This window comes from Hyperolius riggenbachi, chromosome 10 (genome assembly GCF_040937935.1).
Source record: "Hyperolius riggenbachi isolate aHypRig1 chromosome 10, aHypRig1.pri, whole genome shotgun sequence".
In the NCBI taxonomy this organism is placed as follows: Eukaryota; Metazoa; Chordata; class Amphibia; order Anura; family Hyperoliidae; genus Hyperolius; species Hyperolius riggenbachi.
In genome coordinates, this window is record NC_090655.1 from 260285313 (window position 1) to 260300120 (window position 14808).

At 44.4% G+C, this 14808-nt stretch overlaps 1 protein-coding gene across 1 annotated transcript in view; it reads left to right on the forward strand.

Moving 5' to 3' along the window:
- LOC137537135 (uncharacterized) overlaps window positions 1–14808 on the forward strand; it is a 171530-nt gene that overhangs the window by 52662 nt on the left and 104060 nt on the right. The window contains exons 6-7 of the mRNA XM_068259265.1: window positions 684–2457; window positions 13804–13936. Of these exons, the coding sequence (XP_068115366.1) occupies window positions 684–2457; window positions 13804–13936 (1907 nt within the window). The remainder of the gene's footprint in view (window positions 1–683; window positions 2458–13803; window positions 13937–14808) is intronic.

Below are 14808 nucleotides of genomic sequence, written 5' to 3' on the forward strand. Positions count from 1 at the left end.
GAAGGCATTACAGGAGGAGGTTGCTTCCCTTCTGGAAAAAAGAGTGATCCGAGAGGTACCATCCTGCCAGAGAGGCCAAGGGTTCTACTCACCAGTTTTTCTGATAAAAAAGCCTCAGGGAGCCTTCAGATTTATTCTAAATTTTAAAGGGGTTGAACAGGGCCGTAAAATACAGGAAGTTTCGAATGGACAATGTGAATTCGGTAATAACCCTGTTGCAAAAAGACTGTTTTCTAGCTTCTCTGGACCTCAAAGATGCCTACCTGCATGTACCAGTTCATCTAGAGTCCCAGCAATTCCTAAGATTTGCAATTCACCTACAAGAAGAGGTAAGACATTTCCAATTTAATGTGTTACCTTTTGGGCTAGCTTCATCACCTTGGCTGTTCACAAAGGTGATGGCAGAAGTTTTGGCAGTCTTGAGGTGTAGGTCCATTAACATCATTGCTTACCTAGATGATTTATTGATTTGGGGTAATTCTTTACAGTCTGTAAGTGATCAGTTTAAGATATGCATTGATAGTCTAGAGTCTTTAGGCTGGTTAATTAACTGGTCAAAATCGGCGCTAATACCCAGCCAATCTATGGAATATCTGGGGTTTATTTTTTCCTCCCGCCAGCAAAGAGTATTTCTCCCAGAAAGAAAAGTTTCGGCAGTACTTAATTCTGTTCTTTCTTTTCAGAAATCAAGGTCCATCAGTATAAGAAAAGCCATGGCACTTCTCGGTCTGTTAAGCTCAGTCTTCCCTGCAGTACAATGGGGTCAGTTCCATGCCAGGAACCTGCAGTGGTGGATACTAAGGAGCTGGAACAGGAACATTTCAGCACTAGAAAGGAAGATTCTGATCCCATACGGTGTGAAAGTGTCGTTAAACTGGTGGCAGGAACTGTCTCACCTATCGGAAGGCCGCATGTGGTTTTTTCCAGTACAAAGAATCATAACGACGAATGCCAGTACGTGGGGGTGGGGCGCTCACATGGACTCTCTACCAGCACAAGGGCAGTGGTCCAGGGCTATGGCAATAAGATCCTCCAACAGCAGAGAACTGGAAGCAGTATGGAGAAGCCTTCAATTCTTCAAGGATCAAATCAATCAGTGTCATGTCCTGATCAGGTCCGACAACAGCAGTGTAGTGGCTTACCTGAATCATCAGGGAGGAACAAGAAGTCGTCGGTTGTGGTCTCAGACAGCAAGGATTCTGCATTGGGCAGAGAGCAACTTAACATCCGTCAGAGCAGTTCATTTGAAGGGGACTTGCAATGTTGTGGCAGACTATCTCAGCAGGTCAGCAAAATTACAAGACGAATGGTCTCTGAATCCAGAAGTATTTGTTCAGATCAGTCAGGCATGGGGCACCCCTGCAGTAGACTTATTCGCAAGGAGACAAAATTCAAAGTGTCTAAAGTTTTGCTCCCTGTATCCAAAGGACAATCCGTGGGAAATAGACGCTTTCTCGATAGAGTGGCGGTTGAACCTGATGTATGCATTTCCCCCAATACCTCTGATATCAAGGGTTCTGAACAAGATTATGCAGGACAGAGCACAAGTAATTCTCATAGTATCTTTCTGGCCGAAAAGACCGTGGTTTGCTCTGTTACAGAATTTAGCGATGTGTCAACCAATAATGTTACCAGTCAGAACAGATTTGTTGTCGCATGGCCCAGTTCTTCACCCGGACTTCAAGCGTCTTCACCTTTCAGCATGGAAATTGAGTGGGGAATCCTGAAATCAAAGGGGTTTTCGGATAAACTTTCTGAGACGTTAATACAATCCCGCAAGAAGGTGACGAGGCAGACTTATCAGAAGACATGGAAGATTTACTGTGAATGGTGTACAAGGAAAGAGAAGGATTCTAGACTTTCCGCCTCAGCTCTGGAATTTCTTCAGGATGGATTTCAGATGGGGTTAAGTTCCAGCACTCTTAAAGTTCAGACAGCAGCTTTGAGTGTATATTTAGAGAGAAGATTAGCTCAGGAGGAGTTTTTTCTTCGTTTTTTTCAGGGAATTAAACGTCTCAGGCCTGTGGTGATATCTAAGGTGCCCCCTTGGGACTTGAATGTGGTGTTACAGAGTCTTTGTGAACATCCCTTTGAGCCTCTGGATCAGATTCCAGATAAATTGCTGACGTTGAAAACGGCTTTTCTTCTGGCAATCACCACAGCCAGGAGAGTCAGCGAACTTCAGGCCTTATCCATTAAGCCACCTTATTGTACCATCTCGGAGGATAGGATTACTCTACGTCCAGACTTTGCATTCCTTCCTAAAGTGACTTCAAAGTTTCATCGATCTCAGGAGATCTTTCTGCCATCATTCTGTGATAAACCAACTAATGAAAAGGAGAGGAAGCTTCATTGTTTGGATGTTAGAAGGTGTATCCTTCATTATCTTGAAAGGACTGCATCTTGGAGAAGATCAGATGCCTTGTTGGTGCTGTTTGCGGGGAAATTCAAGGGGAGGCAAGCCTCTAAGACATCAATTGCAAGATGGATCAGACAAACTATCACCGTGGCTTATCAGACTCAAGGGAGGCCTTTACCGACCTCAATTAAAGCTCACTCCACAAGAAGTGTATCAACATCTTGGGCAGAGAGGGCAGGCGCCTCGATAGAGCAGATTTGCAGAGCGGCCACCTGGTCCAGCCAAAATACGTTTGTCAAACATTATAGACTAAACTTATTAGCCAATACTGATCTAGCATTCGGAAGAAAGGTGTTGCAGGCAGTAGTCCCTCCCTAACTTATAATGTTCTTGTTTATCGTCTCATAGGAGGGGTGCTGTCAGGAGGACGTTCTGGGAAAGCCAAGCTTACCTCGGGTAATGTCTTTTCCAGTAGTCCGAGTGACAGCACCCCTCCGGCCCACCCTAATAAAGGGCATAATTAAATTAATCGTTTCAGCAGCATTTGGTGTCCGTGTCTTTTTTTATAACTGAATACCTTTTGTGAGTAACATCTTTATATACTACTCCTGCCTGCCTGTTATGCAAATTTGTATCTTCTAGCTTCCTGTCCAAAGTTTAGGAGGGAGACAAGTCTCATAGGAGGGGTGCTGTCACTCGGACTACTGGAAAAGACATTACCCGAGGTAAGCTTGGCTTTTGGTTAGACTGTTGTTCTTTTATGCCAAAATTGCCATTGCTCTAGAGTAGAAAAAACCTCTGAACCCGTCTCACTTTATGGATGCACTTAGTAAATACTTCTCTTCCGTTATATAAACTGATCTGGTTAGTGATAGGGGCGGGCTCCTCATTGGATAAGGTCTGGAAGCCCTGGTTCCAATGTACTGGTTCCTCTATTAATAATCTAGATGCATCTCCCAGCATTGTGGACTCCCTCTGATAGATATTCAAATATGTGCTTGTGGTTCCTCCACACCAAACCTCTGTGATGCTTTGTGCAGCCCTGGTCTGGGATTTCATACTGGTCCATAGATTTTATGTGTGTGACTTGGTCAGCTTATGATGCAATCCTGTATATTCTTCATGCTACTGAATGCCTATATGTCTATTTACTTGCTTTTGTATAATCTTTTATATCTCTGTGATATAGCCTGATATAACCTAAATATGTCTTGTACTGTCAATGGGTTGTTTTGTGTTGCTGTTGTGCGTTTTGATAAACAATAAAAAGAAAGAAAAAATCAACTGTTTTGGTCTATGATGAATCCAAACATTTTGGCAGTAACAGGATACGCACAAAATGCACTCATTGGTACAGATAACAAAAAAACATAAATCACCATAACTGGAGAATACTTGGAAACAAAGGCCAGGGATTAAGGATCAATGATTTCTTTTTCAGAACAACTTGCTGTAGCTTGGTTATGATACATTTGCCACACATTTTTTAGCAATTCCATTGCTAACACAAATATATAGTCGTCTTGGAGACATAAATAAGGCTTTCCTTCTGGAGGTATAAATACTGGTTTCATCCTGTCTGGTTTTGAGGTACATTGTTGTGAAACAGGACGGCTTCAATTACAGCACCCAATACTTTGTTAAATAAATTAATATATTACAAACACAACCATTACTGCATGGGTTTCCTCCGGTTTCCTCCCACATTCCAAAAACATACAGATAAGTTAATTGGCTCCCTCTAAAATTGGCCCTAGACTACAGTACTTACACTACATAATATAGACATATGGCAATGGTAGGGATTAGATTGTGAGCTCCTTTGAGGGACAGTTAGTGACAAGATATATATACGGTATACACTGTACAGCGCTGCGTAATATGTCGGCGCTATATAAATACTAAATAATAATAATAATACATACAAAAGTGCAAACTTGCAGGCCAACAAAATGTATAGCATAGAGGTAGAGACATTGGTGCAATGAGGGCCATTTCTAGCCTTTTTTCACCCCCGGCAATACATTTTGTCACCTCTTAAAGTGGATCCGAGGTGAACTTTTACACTTGCATAATTGTGTTCCTTTCCTATTGTTTATAGGGCATTCCTCAAGCCAAATACTTTTTTGTTTTTGTTTTAACCACCCTGGCGTTCTGATAAGATCGCCAGGGCGGCTGCGGAAGGGTTTTTTTTAAATTAAAAAAAAACTATTCCATGCAGCCAACTGAAAGTTGGCTGCATGAAAGCCCACTAGAGGGCGCTCCGGAGGCGTTCTTCCGATCGCCTCCGGCAAGCATAAGTAACAAGGAAGGCTGCAATGAGCAGCCTTCCTTGTTTGGCTTTCCTCGTCGCCATGGCGACGAGCGGAGTGACGTCATGGACGTCAGCCGACGTCCTGACGTCTGCCGCCTCCGATCCAGCCCTTAGCGATGGCCGGAACTATTTGTTCCGGCTGCGCAGGGCTCAGGCGGCTGGGGGGACGAGCGGCGGCGATCAGGCAGCACACGCGGCTGGCAAAGTGCCAGCTGCGTGTGCTGCTTTTTATTTCATCAAAATCGGCCCAGCAGGGCCTGAGCGGCAGCCTCCGGCGGTGTTGGATGAGCTGAGCTCGTCCAAACCGCTCAGGTGGTTAATGCTCTAATTCCCTATAAACTAAAAAAGCCACGCCCACAGGGTTTCAGAGAGCCTTGGCAGTAGCAAGGGCTTATGGGAGCTCAGTCTGGTCAGGAGGAGGGGGAGGTGTTACTAGCCATTGATTTCAGAGGCGGAGAGGAGGAGAGGGGATTAGGCTGATGGCTCAAGATACAGATAAGCCTGCATCTGTGTAATGTTTACAAACAACATGGCCGCTGTCATTGTATCACAGGAATAATTTATCATATTCTATTAAAACTGTTTGCAGCTAGATTTGCTGTGTAAACCATCTAAACTTTAGATAAGATGTAGACAAGTTACTTGTTATAGTTCGTTTTTCATCTCAGATCCGCTTTAAAGAAGAAAAAACGGACACTATTGAACACATTCCATATGATATAAACCATGTGCCATGTAATACATGCTGCCGCTATGCAACTCCAATAAAAACCGTAGGTATTATGTCACCCACACTAGAAGTTCCAACATCATTTCCCCACAGAACAATTTCAGGTATCCTCTCCTTGCCATTACAAAGTCACATTATCAAGCAGGACAGTCTTCATTTCAGAATACTTTTTCACAAACATTATGAGATGTGCAAATACGATGCCGCCTGTTAGGATAGATGTGGAGTGGAGGGGTATATCATGACATTGAAGGGCTGACATAGTGAGATGGTACAATAGTTTAGGGATCCATAAGCAGTTCTGGAGATAAGCACAGTATGTAGGTGAGACAAGATAAGAGAAGTGGAATGGAGGAAGGAAGGGTAGTAGGTGGGCAGAATTGATGACATGGATGAGTGGATAGATATGAGCAGAACTGAGACAGTGCATTGCAGCATTTTCTCGCGTAAAGTTTTGCGAGCGCAAAATTTTCTTGATCGCGTGCTAATGCAAATTTTAGCGTGAAAGCAAAGGTTAACACATGGAAAAATTTGCGTTAGCGTGCGTTCTCTCAAAACTTTGCACGTAAAAACGCAGCAAAACTTGTGTGAAGTGCATAGTGCGGCCGTGATAACAGTTATCATGCTTTAGTGAATCAAGCCCTATATGTGAGTCAGACCTACATTTCTGATTCAGAGCTGGGGAAGCTCTATCTTCCTATGTTAGTTACTGCAGAGTGAGCCGCAGGGGAAGCCTTTCAGTGCTGTGTGCCGTGTCTTCCTCTTGCATCCTATGCGCTCATGCTGTGGTTAGTGTGATCAGCTTCACTCCAGCTGCCAATGTCATGGCAGCCAGAGGGACACTGATTATGCTGAACAGCATGAGCACATAGGACACGAGAGGAGGTCACATGACACGGAACCCGGCATTGATGTGGCTTCTACCACGGCTCGTAGCATGGGGGGTATAGCAAGAGGTGGGAGCAGAAGCAAGGAAAAATAAGCCTGGTGAAGGCATCCCCTGTGGCTCACTCTGCTATGGAAATGCACATAATGGGGGTACAGAGAGAAGTCTGTTGGCAGAAAAGCACAGACTGCTATTACTCTACTGTGGTTATTATACAGAAGACCTTTTTTTCCCCCATCCTGGCACACCTTGCATAAAAGATGCTGGGGAAGGGGGGATGCGGGAGGCAGATACATTTCACATGGATTAGGCCTGAAAGATAAATCGAAATTAAAACAAAATCGCGATCACCAAGGTCACAATTTCGGAATAGTCAAAGCAGCAATTTCTGTGATTACGTCATTTTCGCATGGGGGGAGTTTGAAGAAGCGGCTTCAAACTTACCCCAAGTCCTGACACGTGAGTCCCGCAGCATCGGCAGTGTTGGACATACCTTCCACATGAGTCCAACACTGTCCATCCTCTCTTGCCATCTGCTGACTCTTGTACATACTTCCTGGTCCCTGTATGTCACTTGACATACAGGAAGTATGCCATGCATTAGAGCCTGCAGGAGACAAAGTGGATAGACTGGGCATCGCTGGACATTTGCTGGAAGGTATGTCCAGCACTGCTGCAGCTCGGGGGCACAGAAGAGGCACAAAGGTGGCAAGATAGAGACCCAGAGCGCAAAGAGAAACGGTGACCGAAGCACGCAGAGGAGGGGAACAGTGCCTGATTTGAAGGAAATCATGAATTGAATTGAATTGAAATCGCGATTTCAGACAGAAATCACTCCATTCAATTTTTCCTAAAATCGTTCAGGCCTAACATGGATTACTGTTCTTATGGAGGGGAACAGGGACAGATGTAGGCTGCCTGTTCTGATTACTTGGTGGGGAGGGGGTGAAATATACTGGCTGCACAGTTACATGGCTTACGAAGGGGGAGTGGATAATTGCTGCACTTTGGGACCAGGAGGGTTACTGGCTGCAATTGGGGACCAAGAAGAGTTATTGTTTTCAATACTTTTTACGGTGCAGCCATTAAACCCTCCTGGTCCCCAAGTGGAAACAGTAATTTTACTAGGTAGACTTATACTGGAGTCATTAAATCCCAGCTTTAGACAATCAGAGATTGGGGTCAACTTATACAAGAGATCGACTTATACACAAGGTCCGAACATATACGGTAGTTATTATTATATAGCTCTTTCTTCTTTCTTTTCCCTCTTTCTATATAAATATATATATATTTCTATACTAAAATGTGTTTGACTCTAGACTTTATTCTCAGCCTTTTAATTGATATATTACTAATTTTAAAATATTACTATGAAGGAAAATTAACCAAGATAGAAAGGACCAGCGTAATTTGAATTATAAAACAACATGTTTTTCTTATGAAATCTTTATTGTATGCGTGACTAGGGGCGTGGTGGGGGCGTGACTTTAGTGTCCCTTTTTCTCATCTCAAAAAGTTGGGAGGTATGAAAATAGTAGTAGTATGGATTAACCTTTCTACTTGGTCCAATTAGAGAGATCTTTTTTCAAGAGTAGCAAAATTAGAGTAAAGCACTGGGCACCGGTGCGAATGCTTCCAAAGTTTAATTCCATCCGGTACATAAAGTTACAGCAAAAGAAAGTAAAGGGACGGCCTAACAGCCGTTTCACGGGTCTCCTCGCTTTGTTAGAGGCACATGGATAAACAGAAGAGCTGTTCCCCTGGTTTATATTGCACGGGGATTGGGACCGGCCCTTCTGGGTGCGTGTCATCAGCCACTGTGGCCAATCAGGATCTAGGCCTTTCGCACAATCCGTGTGCTGTGTCTGCTGGGGTGGGGTCACATGAGCGGGCCTCTGGGTCAGGTGGCATGTGGTCTCCATAGTAACAAGACACATCGGATCTTTCCTTGGCTGTGCACAATGTGGAAGCAGCCGCTTGCCACTGGTTGCCATGGGGACATTCACACTTGGTGATTAAACCTCCGGGGGAACTACCTGAAAACAGAAAGAATAAACAACATTAATAAAATCAAAAGCGGCCATTCCTACCAAGAATTACTGACTTAAGACATGAAAGGAATGCATAACAAGCAAGCATAACAGTACAATGAACTAGATCGTTATATTGTCCCTACACGATACAATCAAAATAGCGCAGGGTAAAAAACAATTCAATAACATTCCAAAAATCAAAATATCTCATTTCCCTCATAAAAACCCAGAGGTCCGCATGCTTTAGTGAGTGAAATATATGTAGCCGCCTCCTGTCCTAGCGATGTCTCATGATCCCCTCCTCTCCGGGGGAGATCAACAGTTTACAAGCCTGTGACCTAAGGAGGGATTTTTGTACCCCATGTTCATCTGCCATGTGTTGAATTAGCCTGCTTGCTCCTTTTTTGGTCTTATGTAAGTTTACATGCTCTTGAAAACATGTACAGATCTGGCGTGTCATTATCTCTGTATAAAATCAGTCACAGGGACAGAGGATTGCTGATACAGTGAACACAGACTGGCAGAAAATCCCTAATCACAAGTTTCACCCCCCAGAGAGACTCTCTTACCTGGTATGAATTGAGCACAGTGGTTACATTTGCCACATTTAAAATTACCTGTGGTCTGGAATGTGTTAGCTAATCCGGCTGTCTCTGTGCCCTACACTCACTTTTTACAAGTAGATCCACAATGGTTTTGGCTCTATGGAAGGTAACCAAGAGTCTGTTAGGAATTCTATCCTTTAACTTGGGAGATTCTTTCAATGTATCCCAGTTTCTACAAATTGAGGTACAGATTGTTTTTCACCATTGGGGAGAATTTAAAGATAAAGGGGATGTTAGCATTCTCCCCCCCCCCCCCCCCGCCAGTCTTACTCAATCTTTTCCTCCCCGACTCTCAACTGATTCACATCTGAGGAGGATCTGGCCCTACAGTAGGCTCTATCAACTCTATTAATCAATGGTAGTGGTTACCCCCGGGCCAGGAATCTCAGTCCTAACGCCTGACTCTGTTGTATAATGTCCTCATCTTTGCTGTTGTTCCTTCTAAGGTGTACAGATGGCCCGAACATCAGATTTTGGTTTTGCAAACCGCTGCAAAAGTTCAAGTTCGCGCGAACCACCATAGACTTCAATAGGCAGGAGATTTTAAAATGTACAGGGACTATTTCTTGCCACAAAAAATATGGAAAAGGTGTTTCAAGGGGTCTAACACCTAGAGAGGGTGTGGTGGAGTGGGATACATGCCAAAAGTCCCTCGGAAAATTCTGTATTTGACAAAGAGTAGGGTTACAATCCCTAAAGGGCAGAAATCACATTGCATTGCTAAATTGGAGGCATAAGGTGCTTTAACCCATTCAGGTTCCGTCGTTTTCACTTGAGAAATGTTCACCTCCCATTCATTAGCCTATAACTTTATCACTACTTATCACAATGAACTGATCTATATCTTGTTTTTTCCGCCACCAATTAGGCTTTCTTTGGGGGGGTACATTTTGCTAAGAGCCACTTTACTGTAAATGCATTTTAACAGGAAGAATAAGAAAAAAACGGAAAAAATCATTATTTCTCAGTTTTCAGCCATTATAGTTTTAAAATAATACATGCCTCCATAATTAAAACTCACGTATTGTATTTGCCCATATGTCCCGGTTATTACACCGTTAAAATTATGTCCCTATCACAATGTATGGCGACAATATTTTATTTGGAAATAAAGGTGCATTTTTTCCGTTTTGCATCTATCACTATTTACAAGTTTAAAATAAAAAAAATATAGAAATATTTCATCTTTACATTGATATTTAAAAAGTTTAGACCCTTAGGTAAATATTTACATGTTTTTTTTATTGTAATGTTTTTTTTTTTTTTATATTAAACATTTTATTTAGGTATTTTTGGGAGGGTGGGATGTAAAGTATATTTTTATAATGTGATTGTGTGTTGTTTTTAATTTTTTTTACTTTTGGTTGTAGTTTTACTTTTTGGCCACAAGATGGCGGCCATGAGTTTGTTTACATGACGTCACTCTAAGCATAACACACGCTTAGAGTGACGCATCGGGGAGGGAACGGCCAGAAACGGCGCAGCTTCCGAGAGAAGCTGTCGCTTTTTCAGCGGGGGAGAGGAATCAGTGATCGGGCACCATAGCCCGATTCACTGATTGCCTGGCTAACGAACCATGGGCAGGGAGCACGCGTGCACGCGCGCGATTGGCCGCGGGAGCGCATGGTTCCTGGAGGTAGATTCTACGTCCAGGAACCAAAATAGGTTAAGAAACATCTTGCATGTGTATACATCGATCACGTAGTGTAAGTAGTGTACTGCTTCACACTGACAGACCAAACTCGCACCGCCACAAACAGCGGCAAAGCGTTGTCATTAGTTGACACTATCTTGTGCTGCGTACAAACACCTGTGCCTGGGAATGTGAAAGCAATCTCTAATCCAACAAAACTGAGATCACGGGTTTAAAACCCGTGATCACGAATTCAGATTCAGCTACCGTCGCCCAAAACCCGCCAACTTTAAGGGTTCATGACAAAGCCACCTTAAACGCCAGAATCACCAAATGTGCAGGTTATGTTAAGAAGAAAAGTGGGAGCAAGTGGATTTTTTTTTTTTTCAAAAAGACCTTATACTTTTTGAGAAAATCGATTTTAAAAGTTCAAAGAAAAAAACGATACATTTAAATGCCGGTCAATGACAGATCGTGGGAAATATTTCCCAGCAGTTAATAGCAAAGGCCCCTTACATCCTAGCAACACCAAATTTGGAGGATATGTTAAAAAAAAAAAATAAGAAATGTTTATTTTTGGGGAATGTTCTGACTGTGGGAAATCTGAAAAAAAAATGACGTGGGGTCCCCCCTCCTGAGCTTCTGTAACCCCTTGTCCCCTATGCAGGCTGGGATAGCCAGAATGCAGAGCCCTGGCCGATTATGGCTTCGCACCCTGAGCTATTCCAGCCCGCATGGTCCATGGTATGGGGGGGGGGGCTCCGGGGGAAAGAGGCAGCCAAGCCTTCCCCTCTCCCCCCGAGCCCTTGTCCAATCTATGGACAAGGGGCTCTTCCCCACCTCCGGTTGCCCAGGAGGAGGTGGGGGAGACGACTCCGTGAGGGGGTTCATGGTGGTATCTGGGAGTCCCCTTTAAGAAAGGGACCCCAGATGTACACCCCCCTCCCTGGAGACATGAGTATAGGGGTACAAAGTACCCCTTACCCATTTCCAAAAAGGGTTAAATGAAATAAAAACACAACCACGAAAAAAGTCCTTTAATAATCTTAATTAAAGCGGTTTAAAGTTTTCAACAAAAATGTGTTTTCCTACTTTTTATAACCCATACAATTATCATATTTGCTTTTGTGCACAAGTATTATTATTCATTTAATAAACACAACATTAATAAAGCGCCCACAAACCACAATACACAAATGCAGCAAGACAGGCCCAACAGGGCCAGCAAGGGATAGAACAATACACCAGTAAATATGAGTGGAGAGCTAGCCTGTTAAGCAGTTCATTAGGTAATAGTAGATAGGAAAAGCGCTCAAAAGTCCAATCCCATAACTCAATTGAAACAATCTTCAGAGTATCTCACAGAGATCATAATACAGTTCAGATAATAGGAAGTGGCACCCCAGTACCACTCCCCCAAGGTAGAACGACTCACCAGATGAAATGGCCTAATTGGGCCCGTCTGCGCTTTAGGGGTATTGGCCACCCCTCAGCCTCTCCGGCAAGCCTCCTCCACTGTATGCTTCCAGATCAGTTGAACCTCCAGGAGAAAAGCACAAAGAGATGCTTCACATAGCGTTAAAAGGGGAGATCTTCCCACGTTTATTAAGATAAAAAAGTTTAAAAAAGTAACAAAGTTAGGAGCAGAGTACTAGCACGGTGTGGGACTGGGGAGTAAGCAACCAAAGCCTGCTATACGGCAAAAAAGTTGCATCCCACCCGTACAAAGGTCTGCACAGAAGGAAACTGCCGCTTGATCAAACACCGTGTGGCGTGCGGCGAACAATCATTGCGTCCGATGACGTCAGACGTCGCGCTGTTCCATAGCTCCGCCCTACGCGTTTCATCGCTATGGCGACTCAGGGGCCCCTGTTGAGTCGCCATGGCGATGAAACGCGTAGGGCGGAGCTACGGAGCAGCGCGATGTCTGACGTCATCGGACGAGGTGATTGTTCGGTGTTTGATCTAGCGCCGGTTTCCTTCTGTGCGGACCTTTGTATGGGTGGGATGCGACTTTTTTGCCGTATTTTATCTTAATAAACGTGGGAAGATCTCCCCCTTTTACGCTATGTGAAGCGTCTCTTTGTGCTTTTCTCCTGGAGGTTCAACTGATCTGGAAGCATACAGTGGAGGAGGCTTGCCGGAGAGGCTGAGGGGTGGCCAATACCCCTAAAGGTGAGTCCTTCTACCTTGGGGGAGTGGTACTGGGGTGCCACTTCCTATTATATGAATTGTATTATGATCTCTGTGAGATACTCTGAAGATTATTGTCTCAATTGAGTTATGGGATTGGACTTTTGAGCGCTTTTCCTATCTACTATTACCTTATTATTCATTTAGACATTATAACTTCCCAAAGTTCAGTTAATTCATTTTTAAAGCTGCTGGAGCATTTTATTCATAACTGTTGTAATTCTGTTGTTAATGCAGCCACCAGTGATTTCTGACCTGTGTTTCACCCCATTACTCATCAGCTGAAGTCCTGCACAGCTAGAGAATGTTTACATAAATGTATCAAGTAAAGAATGTGTACACAAGATAAGCTTAACAGCAGTTCGGATGCGGGTTCTCCCTGCGGATGAAAGAGTCAGCCCTGTGATGTAACCCTTTGAATGCTGTTTTACTAAAAAAACACTGTGTTAGTATATTATATGCTGTAAATAATCTTTTAGAGCAAAGAAGAAATTCTGGGTTATATTCCGCTTTAAAATTAAGGTTTAAGAGTGGGATGTTTTGTATTGATTTCTTGGAAATACAGGCCAAGCTCCTCCTCAGACCCCGTCCAAACAAAGAACAGGTCGTCAATGAATCTGCAGTATCCTCGGATGCTCCCAGGAGACGAAACATCCCACTCTTAAATTCAAAATGGAATATAGTGCGAAGTTACAGCACTTTCTCGACGTAGAAATTAGATTGAAAGGCGACGGTTTCAAGACGGATTTATATCGCAAAAATACGGACAAGAATGGTTTCCTATTGGCCACTAGTTGCCATCCGAAACAATTGATTAATGGACTCCCTAAGAGTCAATATATTCGTTTGAAACGTATCACATCTGATGCTACTTTATATTGGAAACAGGCCGAACTCCTGATTTTGTGAAAGAGGCTACAATCAGAGAAGATGTGAGGAACTAGTGAAAGAGGTGGGAGCAATGGATAGAGGAGCACTGAGAACGTATAGTGTACAGGCTAATGAGGATGGTGACACTGATGTAAATTTCATTACTACATTTTGCAGGGAGTCCCTGATTCTGCGGGACACTGTCCTGCAGTTTTGGTTGCTGGTGGAGGCGGATCCCCAGCTTGCCCAGATCTGCCGAGTTCCACCCAGATTTGTTTACCGTAAGGGTAAATCTTTCAAAGACCAATTAGTAAGGGCCGGTATTGGGAGGTTTAAATTACCCCGCCAACTATTTTTGGGTACCCCTAGGAAAGGCACTTTTCCATGTCTTAATTGCCAACATTGCAACAGTATTATTAGGGGCCCCAATGTCCAGAGCATGAGATCAGTGAAGCCTATTCCCATCAGAGACTTTGCCACATGTGACACTAGAGGTGTCGTGTATCTCATAAAGTGCCCTTGCAGTTTGCCCTTGATGCCAAGATGGCACCGTAAGAGGTGCCTCGGTCACATGGCTCCATGGCTTTTCAGTTAGTTTTAGCCTAGTTTCTCTCTCAGTTTTTTAGTTCTTTAGTTTAGTCTAGTCTAGCTCTGTTTTTTAGTTTAGTGCTGTTCAGATTATTTGAACAAAGGACGGAGGGAACCCACCTAATCGGGTCACCACAGCTGCTGCTCCAAGCCCAGCACTCCGCACTCCGCACCCAAGCCCAGGACTCCTCACTGACCTCAAACTATCGGGCACCCAGACCGCAGCACTAGCCACCAGCTCCCCATCGGTAGGCTTCCACCGCCGCCCGGACACCACGCTCTCCAGACAGCGGCTCCATCTTCAGGCCCGCACACTCCCGGGCACCCGGACTGCAGCACTAGCCACCAGCTCCCCATCGGCAGGCTTCCACCGCCGCCCAGGCCTCACGCTCTACGCTCTCCAAGCAGTGGCTCCATCTTCAGGCCCGCACACTCCCGGGCATCCGGACTGCAGCACCAGCCACCAGCTCCCCATCGGAGGCTCCCACCGCCTCCCCAGGTTACACGCCCCCCGGACCAGCGGCTCCATCTTCAGGCCCGCACACTCCCGGGCACCCGGACTGCAGCACTGACCACCAGCTCCGCCTTGGCAGG